The following is a 14,401-nucleotide window of genomic DNA, read 5'->3' as shown; positions in this document are numbered from 1 at the left end:
GGACGACGACGGCTCGTATGTTTGTGCTGTTAAATGGCGGACTCGCGGCCTGCTGGCTGCCGTTTGGACTCAAGGCACAAGATGGCGATTTCCGCCGAGCTCTCGGTTCACTTTGCGTGTTGTGTGGTTGGATCGTAGCTATCAGTGGCGGGCGGACTTCTGCGCGCGGCCGTTCGCGTTCGCGGCTCTACCCGGGAGCGAGACGCAGGCACGCGGGCAGCAAGAGCGAGCAGGCGGCCATGAGCGGATCGAGAACGCGCAGCCATCCCCGCGAACAGGGCGCGGGCGCGGCGGGCTCATACCTCAGTGTCGGCAGCGGTCGGGATGTTCGGCTCTGTCCGCTCACCGGAGGACCGGCTGCCAGAAACCCTGGACCTCCTGCCCGCCGATCTCCTTCTTGTTATTCTTTTTGTTGTTGTTGTTGATGTTGTTAATGTCGTCGTCGTCGAGGCCGCGCTTTGCGCCTGCACGCGAAGATCCCAGACAGAGCGCCTGCCGGCTCATCACGCATGCGCGCTGCCGCGACGCACGGCGGCTTTCAGGGAGAGCGGTCCACATGTTCACGTGGTGCCATTTCTGACCCGGTTCGTCATGTTTTGGGTTACTTGGCAGTGCCGTGACGTCAACATGTGTTACACGCCATGATGGGTGTGTTACAGACATCGAAATGGGCTTTAAAAAAATCGACATCAGTAACCAAGAAACACAAGTGCTGAAAAGAAAACAAAGTTCAGGCGTCATCATTCAGTCAAGTTGCTCACCTGTTCAATCACCAGACACCAAAGTCCCATGCCTGATTACAAAATGAAGTGCAGGAAGCTGTAATCCACACTGCATGCCCCCCAATGTTCACAGTTTCCACAACATTCATGAACCCCACATATTGTCACCAATCACAGAAAAGATCCGAAAGCAACTCACCAATCATTAATGATCACAAAGCAAGATGTCTTTTCTGCTATGTGTGCAAAGACGTTCTTCATTTCCCTCCACTTACACAAATAATGTAACAGGATTTAAAAAAAAAAACATAAGTAAAATAAAAGAAAGCCAGCTGGGCGGCCATGTACATAAGAACAATCTTAAAGGACAACTTAAAATTAACTTATGAAATAATGTTTGGTGAAAAAGAACAACAATCACAAGCAGCAACTCACAAGTGCCCACAAAAAGTTGTAGGGAAATCATCTCTAGGGGCGTGGGGTCAAAGGTGATCATCAAACCATAAAATAATGAGATGAGGGTCACCGAGATGGAGAGACGTGACCCGACAACATCTCATGACTTATTCATAAAAAAAGTCACGCAAAAATGTGTGACTCATTTTCAGTTGAGGCGCCCCCGCCCGTCCTGTACGTCATGACGTCACTGCGCCAGCGAATATGACGTTGCGGAGAGAGAGCGAGAGAGAGAGAGGGAGAGAAAAAAAAAAAACGCTTACCCGTAACCGCGACGAAGAGGGCGAGCGCCCCGGATGCCGGCAGGCCAAGGTAAGGACGCCTTCACCTTGCAATTGATGGACGAGATTGCATGTTGAAGACGCGCGCAAGAGCTAACCCGCGCGATGTTTTGTTCGACGTCTCTGGAGCGAATGAAGACTTTTTTTACGACCCCCCCCCCCCCCCCCCTCCACTTGCTTCATCATGCTGCAGCTGCGCGCCTGCGTTGCAGTGCCTTGCTGTGCCTTGCTGTGCTGACTGGGGTGTTTCCTTCTGCAGGATGAAAGCATCCATGCGATCGTTTGCATTCAAAGCCAATTGGAAAATACAAAACGAGTGCATATTATTATTAAGACGACTTTTATATCCGCAATTTGAGCAAAAAGCTATAAATCATACGCAGATCTTTTGTTTCCTTTTCCCACTAAAGTTTTTCAAGTGACCTTAACACAAGTATACATTATTTAATGTAAAAAAAAAAAATGCTTTGTGGTAGAAAACTAATGTTGTAAAATATCGCTGGATTATGTCGGGCGGAATTTAAAAGCATCCCCTTTTCAGGAAAACTAAAAAAAAAACGGAATCATCAAAGCCAGCAAGTCATTTGTTGCAGTTTAGAATGTGAAATCATTTGTAAAAAGTAAACCCGCCCATGTAGCATCCATTTGTGGAAAAAAAAAGAAGGGGAAATTGACCAAATATGGACATAGGAAGTTTCTGCTTGACAGTGAACACTTGCATGGAAAATGAGAAATACTCATCACATTGCTTCATTTGCATATTTTTATGGACTTAAATACTATTTTCAATTGGAAATTGGAATTGATTTACGACACACGGTCACACACCCACGATCAAGAACGAGAAATTAGAAGAATATAAAATGTAATGCAATTTTTTTTTGGAAACATGTTTTGGGATATATCGGTCTTTAAAATAATCTGTCATTGTTTTTTTTTGGGGGGGGGGGTAATTTATCAAACGTACCAGTGGCATTGTATGTGTATCAGTGACTACTTGTACTGCTATGGGTTTGAAAAAAATGTGGTATCAAACATCCCTATAAAAAAAAAAAAATCGTCCCGACTCGCTCTGCCCTCAGACCCCGCCCCCCCCCCCCCCCCCACACACACACTGACCCACATCGACTGACTGAAAAACAGAGCACATTCTCATAATCCCCTTTTTCTCCATCCCTGGTTCAAGCGTTGCCATGGCGACGCTCACATGACGACAGCTGGTGGGTCAAAAGATTGACATCCACAAAACAAATCAATTATTTTATTTTTTTTAAATCTATATTTGAATTGTGTGATTTTGTCGAAGCTCACCTGACCTCATTTGTGTTGCTAATCAATATGCGCAGCGTTCAACGAGTCGACATGACAAACGAGCAGCAGGAGGCGCAGGAGGCGGAGTCTCTCCCAGTAGTGGCCGCGCCCACGCAGGTAAAGAAACATCTTGTCACGCGGCGCGGCCAGAAACCTGACATCACCCCCCCCCCCCCCCCCTGATAAGTTAGGGGAGGGCGTCCCGTGGGCCGACGAGCGGAGCGCTCAGCTGGCCTCGAGCGGTCCGGTCGCGCCGTCCCCCGTCCGGAGGTCTCTGAGCTTCAGGACCATGCAGACCAAAGTCACCCTGCTGGACGGATCCGTTTTCAGCTGCACGCTGGAGGTGAGAGCGGCGCTTCATCAACTGCGTGACATCATACCTTGACCAATAGCGTGATAACTGCATACCTCGATGGCGTGACGATGTCGTGGTTTTTACTTTCTGGACCTGGATTTCCCCAACCCTGGTAACCAAACCGAAAAGCAGGCAGAAGAACAGGCACAACATGAAAAACAACGACCAACAGAGGGAGACAGGACGGCAAGACCTGTCAGGAGTCACTTTTCAGTGCCCTGAGATCTTATAGATGTGAAATGAAGGCATTAGGGAGGGAGGAAAGAAAGACAAAGGGGAGCACAGTGTGAGCCTGGAAAAAAAAAAAAACAGATCTCACCACGGGTACTTTTACTCAACCGGCTTGTTTACCTGCCGGTTGAGTAGAAGCTCTGGCGTGTGTCAAACTGTGGCATGGTCTTACTTTCTGGACCTGGTTTTGACACACCTCTGGTAGCAGACCTTTTAAGTGGCGCGTGTGTGTTCGGGTTGCAAGGTGGCAATTTTGGCCTCGTTGACGGCGTCGGCGTTTTGCCATGTGTGCAGAAACGCGCTCGTGGTCTTCAGCTTTTGGACAAAGTCTGCGATCACGTCAACCTGCTGGAGCGAGACTACTTCGCTTTGTCCTTCAGAGACGCCGACAACAACAAGGTTGGCGCGCCGATTCCGTAGCCCACATGTTGCCCCCCCCCCCCCCCCTGTGACCTTTGAACGTTGTCTTCCAGAACTGGTTGGATCCTGGGAAGGAGATGAAGAAACAGCTTAGAGGTCAGCAACGCTTGTGAAAATGGACTTTTGTATAACCTGAAGAGGTCAGAGGTGACGAGGTCAAATGCGTGTGTGTGTGTGTTTGTACTTGCAGGCGTCACTTGGAATTTCTCCTTCAATGTCAAATTTTACCCCCCCAACCCTGCCCAACTCTCTGAGGACATCACCAGGTAGGTTGATTCAGTTCTATCCAGAGTTTGTTGTCCGTCTCTCGTTGGACTTGTGCCTTTAATGGGCGTGGCATAGTGAGTGATATCAGGAGCTGGAGTGGGGGGGGGGGGGGGGGTCAGCTGGTTTGACGGTTCGCAGCACAAACGCAAAAAAATCCAGCCAGTAAGTAAGTCAAGGCGTCCGCGTTACGGTGTGGACTTTGTGGGCAGGTACTTCCTGTGTCTGCAGCTCAGACAGGACGTGGCCTCGGGTCGACTTCCGTGTTCCTTCGCCACTCACACCGTCCTCGGCTCCTACACCGTCCAATCCGAGCTGGGGGACTACGACGCGGGTAACGCACTATGCTTGACGTTCTCCTGCCCGCTACTAGTCCTGTCCCTAATCCTGTCTTTGTCACTTTGCCCTTTATCCTGTCTTCCACGTCCCTCATCCTGTCCCTCATCCTGCCCTTCACATTGTCCCTTATTCTGTCCTTCTGCCCTTAAACCCTGTCCTTCGCTTTGTCCCTTATCCTGTCCTCCACGTCCTTATCCTGTCCTGTCTGTCCCTCATCCTGTCCTTCTGCCCTTAAACCCTGTCCTTCGCTTTGTCCCTTATCCTGTCCTCCACGTCCTTATCCTGTCCTGTCTGTCCCTTATTCTGTCCTTCTGCCCTTAAACCCTGTCCTTCGCTTTGTCCCTTATCCTGTCCTCCATGTCCTCATCCTGTCCTGTCTGTCCCTCATCCTGTCCTTCTGTCTGTCCCTCATCCTGTCCTTCTGCCTGTCCCTCATCCCTGTCCTCCCTTCAGATGACTGCGGCTCCGATTACGTGAGCGAACTTTCCTTGGCTCCAAACCAAAGCAAGCAAATGGAGGAGAAGATCACGGAGCTTCACAAAAGTTACAGGTTGAAAAGCAGATTTCATTTCTCTGAAATCGCGTCAGCGACGACGCAAACTCTTCACAGCGTCAACATTTGTGATCGTCTTTTTTTAGAGGAATGACACCAGCTGAAGCCGAGATGCTTTTCCTGGAAAACGTCAAGAAACTTTCCATGTACGGAGTTGACCTTCACCACGCGAGGGTAAACACACGGATTCACACACACGCAATTATTGAATGGCGAGAAATGTCCCGCTTAAAATAGATTTTTTTTTACGTTTTCATTTTCAACATTCTGTGCGATTCTGAGCTCGACGTCGGCACGCGGGTGTTCCTAATAAAATGGCTCAAGAGCAGAGAAAAGCCTGACATGAACAAATTCTGTTCCACAACCAATCACCAATACATGACCCACTTCTTGCCTGTAGTCAATCGTGTGTGTGTGTGTGTGTGTGTGTGTGTGTGTGTGTGTGTGTGTGTGCGTGTGCGTTGTCCACTGATTTTTCCATTACGTCTGATTCAGCTCATGCACAAAAGCCAGCAAAGTGAATTGAATGATGCGCTCAGAATTTGTCTTGCCTGCTTTTTCCTTCTGTGTTTCATTTTACACGCAAAATGTTTTTTCTAAATGAGTCGTAGTACGCACCCCTTTGCCGACACAGGGTTGTTTGTGTAAAGTGCGGAATTTTACATTGTTCCTAATTTGAGCAAAGTCTCAAGTGGTCTTGTTTTTTGGTTTACGCGTGTGTGTGTGTGTGTGTGTGTGTGTGTGTGTGTGTGTGTGTGTGTGTGTGTGTGTGTGTGTGTGTGTGTGTGTGTGTGCGTGTTTGCGTGTGTACCGAGTGTCGTTCATGCCAAAATCAGCCAGTGGGTTTAACCAAGCAGATTATATTGGAATGAAACTTGGTTTTACTTGTGATTGCATAACCCCAAATCTAAAAATTTCAAGGCCAATCGGAGCAGGGATTTGGGAGCTGCGGCCCGCTGAATTTGGACATTTACGTCATAAAGGGGGCGTGGCCACCTTCCTTTGAACTTATATCTCAGAAAATACTGGGTCCAATCTTCGCAAAAAACAAGTATTGTTGGAAAGGGAATTCAAAAAGGATTCCGAATAAATCATTTAGAAGACAGAGATGCATGTTTGACTCGATCTTGCGACCTATAATTTGACCTTGAAATTTACCTCGCGGATCACGTGACCTCAACAAAGTTTGACTATTTTTTGAAAGTTGGGAAAAAAATATATTTCTGAAACTTTTTTTTTAAAAACATGTGAGAGATTAAATTTCATGAAAAACCTCAAGGTCCGGAGTCCTGCAGGTTTTGGATATTTCCCTTCTTCAATACAGCTGATTCGCGATCAGCTCATCAGCAAGCTCTGCATAAGTCTGATAACAATCCTGTTAATTGGAATCAGCTGCAGTTAGAAACCTCTAAAACCTGCAGGACTCCAGCCTGAGTCGAGGTCCGCAGTTTGGGAAAAATTTGATGACTGAAGAGTGACGTTGTGCACAAAGACGACGTCACGCAAATAGACGAATTTGATTGGGCCGTCCTGTTTTCGGACAGAACCGAATCGCTGTCTACTGCCGCCTGTCCAGACCCACTTTCTTTTTGAAGAAAGTGGGTGTGTCTGGCCAGGCTAACTAAAACATGCAATCTTCTAAATGACGACAGGTTTGGAATCCTTGTTGAATTCCCTTTCCAAAAATATCAATTTTATGAATATCGACCCAGTAGTTTCTGAGATACGAGTTCAAAGGAAGGTGGCCACGCCCCTTTTTTGCCATAGCTTCCAAACCCCTGCTCCGACTGACCTAAGATTTGAGATTTAGTGCCTTGCCATCACTATCAACGAGTCCACCAAGTTTCATCCAAATCAAAATCTGCTTGTTTCAAATTTTCCGATTTTTGGGGAGGGTCATTTTGGCATGGAACCACCTCACACGTTCTGCACTAAGACGGATATTTGTGATGTGCCTCTTGGTGAATCGGCTTCTTTTTTTTTTTTTGTCTTGTCTGTTTGTTTTGCTTTGAACGGACTAGATGGTAGGAAGCCGCTTTGCTTGCTTGTCTTCAGGTCATTCCGAGGTAAGACGGCGTGCAGTTTTTGTCCACGTTTTCGTCTGCTTGGATTCGCTTCATTCGATGTTGGGACGTCATCGGACGCCGCGAGCCCCGTTTGAGACAAGCGCCTTGTGCGCGTGTGTGTGTGTGTGTGCGTAGGACTCGGAAGGCGTGGCCATCATGCTGGGCGTGTGCAGCAGCGGCCTGCTGGTCTACAGGGACCGGCTGAGGATCAACAGGTTTTCGTGGCCAAAGATCCTGAAGATCTCCTACAAAAGGAACAATTTCTACATCAAGATCCGCCCCGAAGAGGTGAAGCCGCACCGAGGGGCGCTCAACCGATTGATAACCTGAGAGACGAACTGCTGGTTTGTGTCCAGTTTGAACAGTTTGAATCGACGATTGCCTTCAAGTTGCTCAACCACAGAGCGGCCAAGAGGTTGTGGAAAGTGTGCGTGGAGCATCACTCCTTCTTCAGGTTAGCAAAGCGTCACGTCGAAAAAAGGTCCCCACCCGCCCGCCTCGCGCCATCTTCACCTTTCCCGACCTTCTCTGCCTCCTCAGACTCGTCTCTCCGGAAGAGCCGCCCAAACGGTTTCTCACCCTCGGTTCCAAGTTCCGCTACAGCGGTCGCACTCAGATGCAGTCCCGCCGGGTCAGCGCTCAGATTTCCAGACCCGCTCCCCAATTCCCACGATGCATCAGCAAGAGGAACTTGCTGAGTCGCAGCCTGGATGGAGGTATGGCGCCTATGGTCCACACGGCCGACCTTTTTTATTATTATTATTATTTTTTTTTTAAATTAATTTATTATTATTATTTTTTTAATTAAATTTTTTTTTTCAACGTGTGAATAGACAGAGGTCTGAAATCCAGGTCTCAAAGTAAAAACCCCTGTGACTGCCGGTTGAGTGGAAGCACCTTTTTACTTTCTGGACCTGGATTTGACACATCTGTAAATAGACAGAAAAAATACATCCAATCCAATAACGGTCCTTTGGGGATCTAGTTGGCGACTTCATGTTTCTTAGTCAGGTTTTGGGAATCCTTTTTTTTTTTTTTTTTTTTTAAATCTATGTCAATGACCAGAGTTTTCATTGATCCTCAGCTCCCAATGACACGCCCACATCCTCTCTCAGTGGCTCTCCAGCTATCACTGGAAGCACACAAACAGGTAGAAAGTAAAAATGTCAATCAAGCGCCAGAACTGGGCTATGATTGGTCGCAGTGCCGACATGTTTCCTTATTAAGCTTCTTATCGGCTGCAGGAAACCAGCTGCGGCAGCTTCGCAGGTGGCCACGCCTCCTTTTTTTTTTTTATCTCTCCACGCCGCCTGCCTGCTCAAAGCTCAAGTTTCTCGTCTTTTCTGTGTGGCTGATCGATGTTCTGTTTGCTGTACGGCGCGGACACGAAAGCTGTCGCTCCAAATTTTGTCTTCCGGTGGTTGTAATCGGAGCTCGCCGTGTAAAAGGAACGCCCCGGCCATGTCATCATATTTCTAATTATCTTCCATGTGGAATGCTGCCACAATATCCCCACCTTGTCTGGCATGTGGAAATAGCGCAGGTTTGATAGAAGCTGATGTTCTGCTGCAGCTCTGTTGGGGCTCGTTTGTGGCGAACGGGGAAAGTCCGGTCCCTGAATTGCAGGACGTCGGCATCCAAAATGTTCTTTTTGCACTTTGGAGGCGGCGTTACAGAATATGCTAGTGCACACACCCCTGAGGACTGAAGCAGATTGGCTGCTGCCTTGGCTGCAATGCATGTGTCCTGAGCTCTGATTGGCTGTTTAAAATTTTTTTTTTTTAAATATTTAAAAAAAAAAAAAATAATAATTTTTTTTTAGAGGACCATGAAGACTAAGCATGTGTGTGTGTGTGTGTGTGTGTGTGTGTTTGTGTAGACATGGGAACGGGTCTGTATATGGTGTCTAAAGCCATCACTGTCAGTGACCTCATCACCACGATGACGCCTGAGAAGAGGAGGGAGGAGCAGACCGATGAAGGGTCCAATCAGGAGGGAGTATTTATACCAAGTGAGTGGAAAAAAGTGAATCAAAGCAAAATCGTGTCTCTTTTCTCATCATCTTATCTTTTCTCCATTGCTAGTTGTGGAGGTGCGGGGCAGCGTGAAGGTGGAGCGAGAGGTAGAAAAAGAGGCGGAGCAAGACACAGAACAGGAGGCGGAGAAAGAGGCGGAGCAAGAGGCGGAACAAGAGGCGGAGCAAATGGGAGAGCAAGATGCGGAACAGGAGGCGGAGCAAGAGGCGGAGCAGAGCAAACTAACGGAGGCCTCGGAAAGTCCGCTGACTCCCGAGCAAGTCGACAACAAGCTTCAAAATGTTTGTACTTTTGCCGACGTTTCGTTTCAAACTCATCAGCCATCCATCCATGTTTTGTCGCGCTTCCTGCTGAGGATTAGGGTCAACTGGAACCTATCACGCCCGGAACTTGTCGCTAGCCAATCACAGGAGTCTTGAGTGAACCGAACCCTAAATGTCATAAGTTGCCCCTAAACATAAAGTACCACAGACCATCCCAAGGGAGGTTCGTCTTCCTGCAGTCACGGCCAAAGTGGACTTTGTGCTTACGATGTGCCCCATCTCTCGTGTTGTACTCAAGACCGCACCACCCGAGACCGAGACATTATCGAGACTAGACGGTATTGAGACAGAGACTAGACCAAGACGAGACTCATTTTTCTTCATTCACTCTCTGTATGTAGGGGGGGGGGACGACACTCCAGGCAGTGCAGCACCTGCATTCTACGTTTCGCACGGATCACAGCAGTACTGACCGGGTCTAGACCGGTCTTGATAAATAAATAAAAATCACGAGTCCGCTTAGTCCCAGACCGAGAGAAAATGTCTCAGATTCAAGACAAGACAGAAACCTGTAAAAAGTGGTCTCGAGACCAAAACCCATCTTGAGAACCACGACACACTACCTAACTCACAAAAGTGGAACCATCTCAGTGGTTCCTCTCTATGTAATCTGTTTCACGCCATTCTGGCAGAACCTGTGGTGTCACTTTTCCCCCCCTGGAACGTCACCACTTTCCTCTCCGGCTTCGGACGTTTGCCAGAAGCCTTTTCGAGGCGCAGGGCAGCAGCGTGCTTGAAACCGAAAGAGCGTAACCAGACCCCCCCGACCAGTTCCAAGTTGCACCTGAAGTCAAGTCAGTTTCATCTGGAATCGGCTGCGGCTCACCCGAGACTCCAGTTAGGACCGGAAATGGGAAATCCAGTTCCAGAAAGTAAAACCTCGGCCACAGATTGGCTTTAGTGGTGCTTCGACTCAACAACTGGCAGGCAAACGAGCTCCTGAAAAGGTAAAGGAGCTGTCGCAGGGTTTTTAACTTTCTGGACCTGGATGTCCCCGTCTCGGATTAGGACAAGCGCTATGAAAACTGCACACTTAAATAGAAGCTGTCAACATAATAACGGCTCAAGTTTATTCGTTTGTGTCTTCAGACAGAGCTGACGGAGACCGTAGATGGAGACCTGACAGGAACGGAGGTAACAATGAGGACAATGAGTCGACTCGCGTGTGTGGAAGAAACCCTAACGTGTCTTTCTGTGTTGTCAGTCTGAGCAGGAAGAAGATTTGTTAAAAAGCGATCAGGTAAAATGGTGGCCGATTGTTTCCCGTGGTTTGTTGAGCTGTCGGGTTGAGCGGAACCCCTCCTGATTCTGCCGTCAGGAAATGATCTCAAGTCCGGTGAAGGTTGAGAAGGTGGGGAGCGCCATCAGCGACCTGCGGCGCTCCTTCTTAGAGGGAGGGGGGCCGGCGGGGGGGCCGACCGAGTGGGAAAAGCGCCTGGCGGGGTCGCCCGTGCGCCGACTTGACGATTTGCCGATGATCGAACCTTTGGAAGCGGATGAGGTAAGGCTCATGATCCGGGGGGGGGGCTCTACGCTGTGATTGGATACTGATTTCATGTGTGTGTGCGCGCGCGCACATGGCAGGAGGTCAAGCAGGAACCTCCGCAGCCAATCAAAGAGAGGAGCATCACTTTGGGGCGGAGTTACGATATCACCTCCGGCAGCATTGTCACCATAACCAACAATGTTACTACGGAAACTTTAAGTACGAAGGAAGTAACGTTGGTACGAGGCAGGATGTCCACAGGTGATGATGTCATCACTGGGGGACGACCCAGCCTCGTTAGTCGGGTGGAAACGCCTCTTGTGACAATCAGAGGAGCCGCAACTCCCCACATTTGCGGAGGTGAAGACCCGCCCCTAAAGCAGCCCCAGGATGAGGTGTGTGCAAGTCCCGCCCCAATGCTAGCTAGCCCTCCGTGGCAGCGCTATGCTATGCATTTCTGGACCTGGTTTTGACAACCGGCGTTATCCAAGCTACTGCTAAGCTAGCAAGGCAGCACGCTTTCACCCGTCGCATGCGCACCACCCGCAGACAAACGCCACACATGCCGAGATGTGAGCGTTGTCATTCAAACCTAACTATTTACGCCTAGTGGTTCTCAACCCCGGGTCCTCGGGGACCCCCGTCCAGCCTGTTTTCCATGTCTCCCTCAGCCAACACAGGTGGTCAGATCATCAGCAAGCTCTGCATGAAAGCCTTATAACGATCCTCACCTGTGTTGGCTGAGGGACACATTTGAAAACAGGCTGGATTGGGGTCCCAGAGGACCCGGGTGTTGAGAACTACCGGTTTCGTTCCGATTCAAATAGAAAATTCAGATTCGATGTTTGTCTTCACGGCCATTTCGCACCTGAATTGGAGTCGCCACCGATTCATTTGCAGGGTACCAGGGAGCCATTTTATACCATTTTGATTGACTGTTTGCGAAAGCCAGTATTGACGAGAAACATTTGATTTCCCGCTGCTTATCTGATTAACAAACATTCTTATTTCTTTGTGTTCTGCATTCACTTTCAGCCTTTGCAACAGCACGGTTATGCTTGACCCCTGACCCCTGCATAAACATGCCATTATTTCAAAGCCGTCAATTTGATTCATCTGCTACGTCTTAAGTATATCCTAAAGCAAATGATGTTTGATGTTCCTATGTGTGTGCGTGCGTGTGTGCGCAGCCTCTGTTTAACGAAATGTCACCCGAGCTGAACGCGTTACTGAACTCGGCCAGACAACAAAAAAGCTTCAGAGAAGAAACTCTACTGAAGGTTGGCATTTGTTCCCACTTAAATCCTCATCTGTCTCTCTTTTCACGCCCGTCTGTCTCCTTCCTTTTGTTTCAGACTTCGGAGCGGGTCCGGACCATCACGGTGGTGCCAGGGGAGGAGTCGGAGTCGGAGTCATTGTGCCAGGTAGCGCCAGAAGGTTTTTTGGGACCGCCCCCGTGTGATCCCCCGCCGCCTCCGCCAGGGGCGTCGGTCATTCATGCCGACGATGCCGCCGAGGCCATCGTCGTAGGTGCGATCAGAGATGCTCAGTGGCTTAACCGGCAGGAAAAGTTCGACGACGACGACGACGACGAGCTGAGTAGCCAGGCTAGTGACGTGAGTGAGACTAGCCAAGATGCTATCAGTGTGTTAGCGCAGGCGGTCGTGGAAGAAGCCATGGAGGCCGGAGTCAGACAAAGTCAAAGCCCACCAGCTGGCGTTGCTACCGCAGGTAGCATTCTTGCTAGCGATCCTCGTCCGCGTGACCAGCGCGCGCGGGCGACAGCGGGGGCCGGCGTTAGCGCCAGGACCCGTTCAGTTCTGGCCACGAGTTCAGCGCTCCGCTATGGTGACGAGGAGGACTCTGAGATTTCTGAGGAAGAGGAGGAGGAGGAGGAAGATCGCTGGAGGACACGTGAAAACTTCCCTTCCCCCGCTCTGCCGCTGCACACCTGCCAAGGCTCAACCAATAAAGCGCCGCTTTGCAACCTTGACGGTCAGGACGAGGATGGAGAACCTCTGCAAGAGGTAACAAGAACGTGGTCCCAGAAACCGATCCCAGACAAAGAAATCCCTGCAAAAAACCTTCCCCTCCGAATTCCCATGAAACCACTACCAATGAACCCTTTCCCTCAAACCCGTCCCTGTGAAGTCCCATTTGACCAGTCCTTGTAAACAAACCTCAAGTGGTTGAGTGCAACTGTCCCAATGGATGGAGAGGCTGAAACCGTTTTTCGTGGTTCATGTGTCGTTGTCAGGTGGTTCCCATGGCGAGGAGGACTTGGATGTTCGAAGCTTCAGGGGTGAGGACACTTTGCATCAAAATGCCCACTTTTGGAAAGTAGAGACCAACCAAGGGGGGAAAAAAAAGTAATCGGGAGTTGTGGCAGAAAAGGAAAAGATTTTCTTAGTCCAAAAAAATAATGACAGACTCATTGGAATTGAGGACGAAGCGATTGGGGGAAGGCCGGAACGCGATCTGAAGGCATGCTAACGAAAAAGGGAGCGACTGACTAGCTTAACGCGGGATTCAATTTGTTGGCGTTTCAGAGGCGAGCAGACGCGGATCGCGCCGTCCTACCGCCGCTGACTTCGCAGAGCTTCGCGGCCGAGATGTCCGCCGCCTCTTACGTTACCAAGGTCAGGACCGACCCGGAGACGCCAGGAGACGACAAATTCGACTCAATTCGCGTGCTCTCTCTCTCTCTCTGTTGTCAGACGGTGCATCGAGGGATTTCCGAAAGCAGGATTGAGAAGAGAATCGTGATTTCTGGAGACACGGGGATGGACCAGGATCAGGTAAAAGACCGGACGCTAATTAGCATGAGCATCCACTTACGTCACGGCCCCTTTTGTGTCTTTCAGGAAGCTTGATGACCCCCGAACGACCCCACGTAACCAAATCCTTCATTGACTCTGCAGCCTGACCTCATTTTCCCGACACAAGCCGACTGTAATATTTTAGTTTTGACACGCTGATTGCAACTTCCTGTCTGGAATAAAGTTTAAAACAGCATGACTGCCAGCAAAGCATAGCAGCTAATACTTGATCGTGTTCCTTTTTAACGATTGACACGATGGGTGCCACCCGACACAATAAAAGGGCTGTGATGTTAACCAACATGGCGGCCGGTCGATGTCGCCGAAAAAGCTCATATTTTCACACCAGCCCGTCAACTTTTAACAAGTGCTTCAGTCTACATTAGCGATGTTAGCATGCTAATCTAGCTACCTATTTGCAGAAAAAAAAAGAAAAAAAAAGTGTCACCTTTGCTCACTCGGCACGTCAATAAGCTCACTAAACTTCATTTTGTTGTACTCTGCCTCATTATTGTGACCTATGTATGTTGTTCTGAATATATTATTTATTGTTCCTTAAACCACCCGCTGTATAATACGGCATCACGTCGACAACAACTTGACTGGCATAATAAAATCATGACGTCATCATTCATGTCGTTTTTGTTTTAACAACTTTTCTTAAGCTCACCGAGCGGCGAAATGCCAACGTAGTGAATTTTTTTTTTTTTTCCGACGGTTGCAAACAATTGTTCACAAA

General features: G+C 49.0%; 2 protein-coding genes across 8 annotated transcripts in view; one reads left to right on the top strand and one right to left on the bottom strand.

Annotated features, from left to right (window-relative positions):
• Positions 1 to 1,582, bottom strand: part of zbtb14 (zinc finger and BTB domain containing 14) — a 5,597-nt gene extending 4,015 nt beyond the window's left edge. Inside the window, exons 1-2 of the mRNA XM_086066451.1 lie at positions 1,442 to 1,582; positions 303 to 712 (exon numbers count right to left, since the gene is read on the bottom strand). The gene's annotated coding sequence lies outside the window, so the exon portion shown is untranslated. The remainder of the gene's footprint in view (positions 1 to 302; positions 713 to 1,441) is intronic.
• LOC147155997 (band 4.1-like protein 3) lies at positions 1,361 to 14,292 on the top strand. Of its 7 annotated transcripts, XM_086066441.1 has the most exons (26): positions 1,361 to 1,490; positions 2,806 to 2,887; positions 2,958 to 3,113; positions 3,651 to 3,755; positions 3,830 to 3,872; positions 3,967 to 4,042; positions 4,253 to 4,374; positions 4,833 to 4,929; positions 5,019 to 5,106; positions 6,954 to 6,998; positions 7,134 to 7,286; positions 7,355 to 7,452; positions 7,539 to 7,714; positions 8,083 to 8,148; positions 8,878 to 9,009; positions 9,083 to 9,315; positions 10,447 to 10,491; positions 10,562 to 10,597; positions 10,676 to 10,858; positions 10,942 to 11,238; positions 12,034 to 12,123; positions 12,199 to 12,870; positions 13,101 to 13,145; positions 13,393 to 13,482; positions 13,561 to 13,641; positions 13,708 to 14,292. In XM_086066441.1, exons 2-26 carry the CDS (start codon positions 2,822 to 2,824, stop codon positions 13,714 to 13,716), a joined length of 3,204 nt encoding a protein of 1,067 aa, XP_085922567.1. In that variant the 5' UTR covers positions 1,361 to 1,490; positions 2,806 to 2,821; the 3' UTR covers positions 13,717 to 14,292. The 7 variants fall into 7 exon arrangements, with proteins under 7 accessions (XP_085922567.1, XP_085922568.1, XP_085922569.1 ...); XM_086066442.1 differs by lacking the exon at positions 6,954 to 6,998; XM_086066443.1 differs by lacking the exon at positions 8,083 to 8,148.
• Positions 14,293 to 14,401: the final 109 nt, after the last annotated feature.

The sequence above is a fragment of the Leptonotus elevatus genome, chromosome 21, assembly GCF_054856555.1.
Source record: "Leptonotus elevatus isolate MCC_2025b chromosome 21, RoL_Lele_1.0, whole genome shotgun sequence".
NCBI lineage: Eukaryota > Metazoa > Chordata > Actinopteri > Syngnathiformes > Syngnathidae > Leptonotus > Leptonotus elevatus.
Note: the sequence above shows the minus strand (reverse complement) of the source record. Positions and strands in the feature narration are given on the sequence as shown.